The sequence below is a fragment of the Archocentrus centrarchus genome, chromosome 13 (genome assembly GCF_007364275.1).
Source record: "Archocentrus centrarchus isolate MPI-CPG fArcCen1 chromosome 13, fArcCen1, whole genome shotgun sequence".
In the NCBI taxonomy this organism is placed as follows: domain Eukaryota; kingdom Metazoa; phylum Chordata; class Actinopteri; order Cichliformes; family Cichlidae; genus Archocentrus; species Archocentrus centrarchus.
Window position 1 is genome coordinate 35,924,750 of NC_044358.1, and position 2,010 is coordinate 35,926,759.

The 2,010-nt window shown below is 45.2% G+C and overlaps 1 protein-coding gene across 1 annotated transcript; it reads left to right on the plus strand.

Annotated features, from left to right (window-relative positions):
- Nucleotides 1-858: 858 nt before the first annotated feature.
- Nucleotides 859-1,768, plus strand: LOC115790499 (serine/threonine-protein kinase pim-2-like). The gene is made up of 4 exons (XM_030744300.1): nucleotides 859-957; nucleotides 1,065-1,274; nucleotides 1,375-1,552; nucleotides 1,659-1,768. The coding sequence occupies exons 1-4, from the start codon at nucleotides 859-861 to the stop codon at nucleotides 1,766-1,768; spliced, it is 597 nt and encodes a 198-aa protein (XP_030600160.1).
- The last annotated feature ends 242 nt before the right edge of the window (nucleotides 1,769-2,010 follow it).

Below are 2,010 nucleotides of genomic sequence, written 5' to 3' on the forward strand. Positions count from 1 at the left end.
GGATCTACAATCATGTGAAAAAGAAAGTTTCCACAGGACGCTATGCAGTCCTTAACTTAAGTACACCCTTACTGCTTTCATAGAAGTTAATAAGTTAAGGAGCAACCAGGTATAGTAATCAAATGAATTTGGTTAACTCATCGTTAGCAAGTGTGACCACATCAATAAAAGTAGAAGTTCGTTGGTCTGGAGCATTCAGGTCAAATCATGCATTACACAGAGAAACTGCAAAAAACCCAAGAGTTATATTTTAGTCTCTACAGGCCTCAGTTATTATGCTAAATATTAAAGTTCATGACAGCACGATTATAAAACAACTGGACTAGTATGGCTTAACTGGAAGGGTTGCCATGAGAAAACCTCTTCTCTCTAAAAGGAACGTGGCAGCACAGCTTAGGTTTGCAAAGATGCATCTGAACAAACCGCAAGACATGTGGAACAATGTCATTTGAACAGACGCGACCAAGGGGAGATATTCAGCAATAATGCACAGCACCACGTTTGGAGAAAACCAAACACAGCATATCAGCACAAGCGCCTCACATCAACTGTCAAGCACGGCAGTGGAAGGGTGATAATTTGGGCTAGTTTTGAAGTCACAGGACCTGGGCACCTTGTAGTCATTGAGTCAATCATAAACTCCTCTGTATACCAAAGTATTCCAGAGTCAAATGTGAGGCCATCTGTTTGACAGTTAAGCTTGGCCCAAACTGGCCTCTCACAATGATGTGAGAGCCTGATAAAGCCGTACAGGAAATGTTTACTTCAAGTTGTTGCCTCTAAATGTGTTACTACAAGAAACTGAGTCAAGCGACAACTTAGCAGTGAGTATAATGCACACATTCTTATGTGTCATGCATGTTGCCACCATTCCCTCCACTAACCAAAGTACTCCTGACTGATCTGTATTTGGCCATAAAACACATCCCAAACGATGATGTGGAGCATCAACAAGTGGTGAGTGATTCAAACATTTAAGAATGTTTCACCTTCCTCTACCTTTGCTGCTTGTGAGGAAACCAGACAGAAAAACTCATGCACTCATTCACTTTTCTTTTCTTTAGGTCTTAAATGGGAAGACCTCCATGGTCCCACTGGAGGTTCTCCTCATGATGAAAGTCGGAGGTGGACCAGGGTCAGTAGGCACTTGTGCAGCAGTCTCAATACTGGACTGGTACGATCTAGAGCAGGAGGTCCTCCTGGTCATGGAGAGATCAGTCCCCTGTGTGAGCCTACTGACCTATATGGAGAATAATGCTGGACCCCTGGAGGAGGTACCTTGCTAAGGTACTGAAGTCTGGCCCAGAGAAGCCCCACAGAGCTTGTTTGATAGTTCCCTTCTTCAGCTGTCTGACTGTCCTCTTTGTGTTTCAGAACATCACTAAGCAGCTGGTGGATGCAGCCATAATAATGCATAGCAAAGGCATTTTCCACCGCGACATCAAGATGGAAAACCTGCTCCTAGAGACCGGCTCCAGTGACCTGCGAGTGCGGGTCATCGACTTTGGATGTGGCTGCTCGGTGCAAGAAAAGCTGTTCTCCAGCTTCCTCGGTATGACATCTGGCTTCTGCCCTTGATTCAGCCGTTGCTCAGAGCGATGATTTTGATTTCAGTCTGAACCTGTTCCTCATCCTTCCTTTCTGTCTGTGCATTGCAGGAACCTCAGCGTACGCCCCTCCAGAGTTTTACACATGTGGGAGGTATGAGGCTGCGCCCACCACTGTCTGGCAGCTGGGCGCGCTGCTTTACGAACTGCTACGTAGATGAAGACCACTATTTCACCACCACCAGGTTCCTCCATGGGAGAATTTGGTTGATTTTTACTTGATAGTTACCGGTCGCGGCAGATGACTGCCCCTCCCTGAGCCTGGTTCTGCCGGAGGGTTCTTCCTATTAAAAGGGAGTTTTACCTCCCCACTGTCGCCAAAATGCTTGCTCATAGGGGGTTTCTTGTTATTTTCATTAATATTTTTCTTCTTCTTTTCATTATTATATTAGTAGTAGCAATA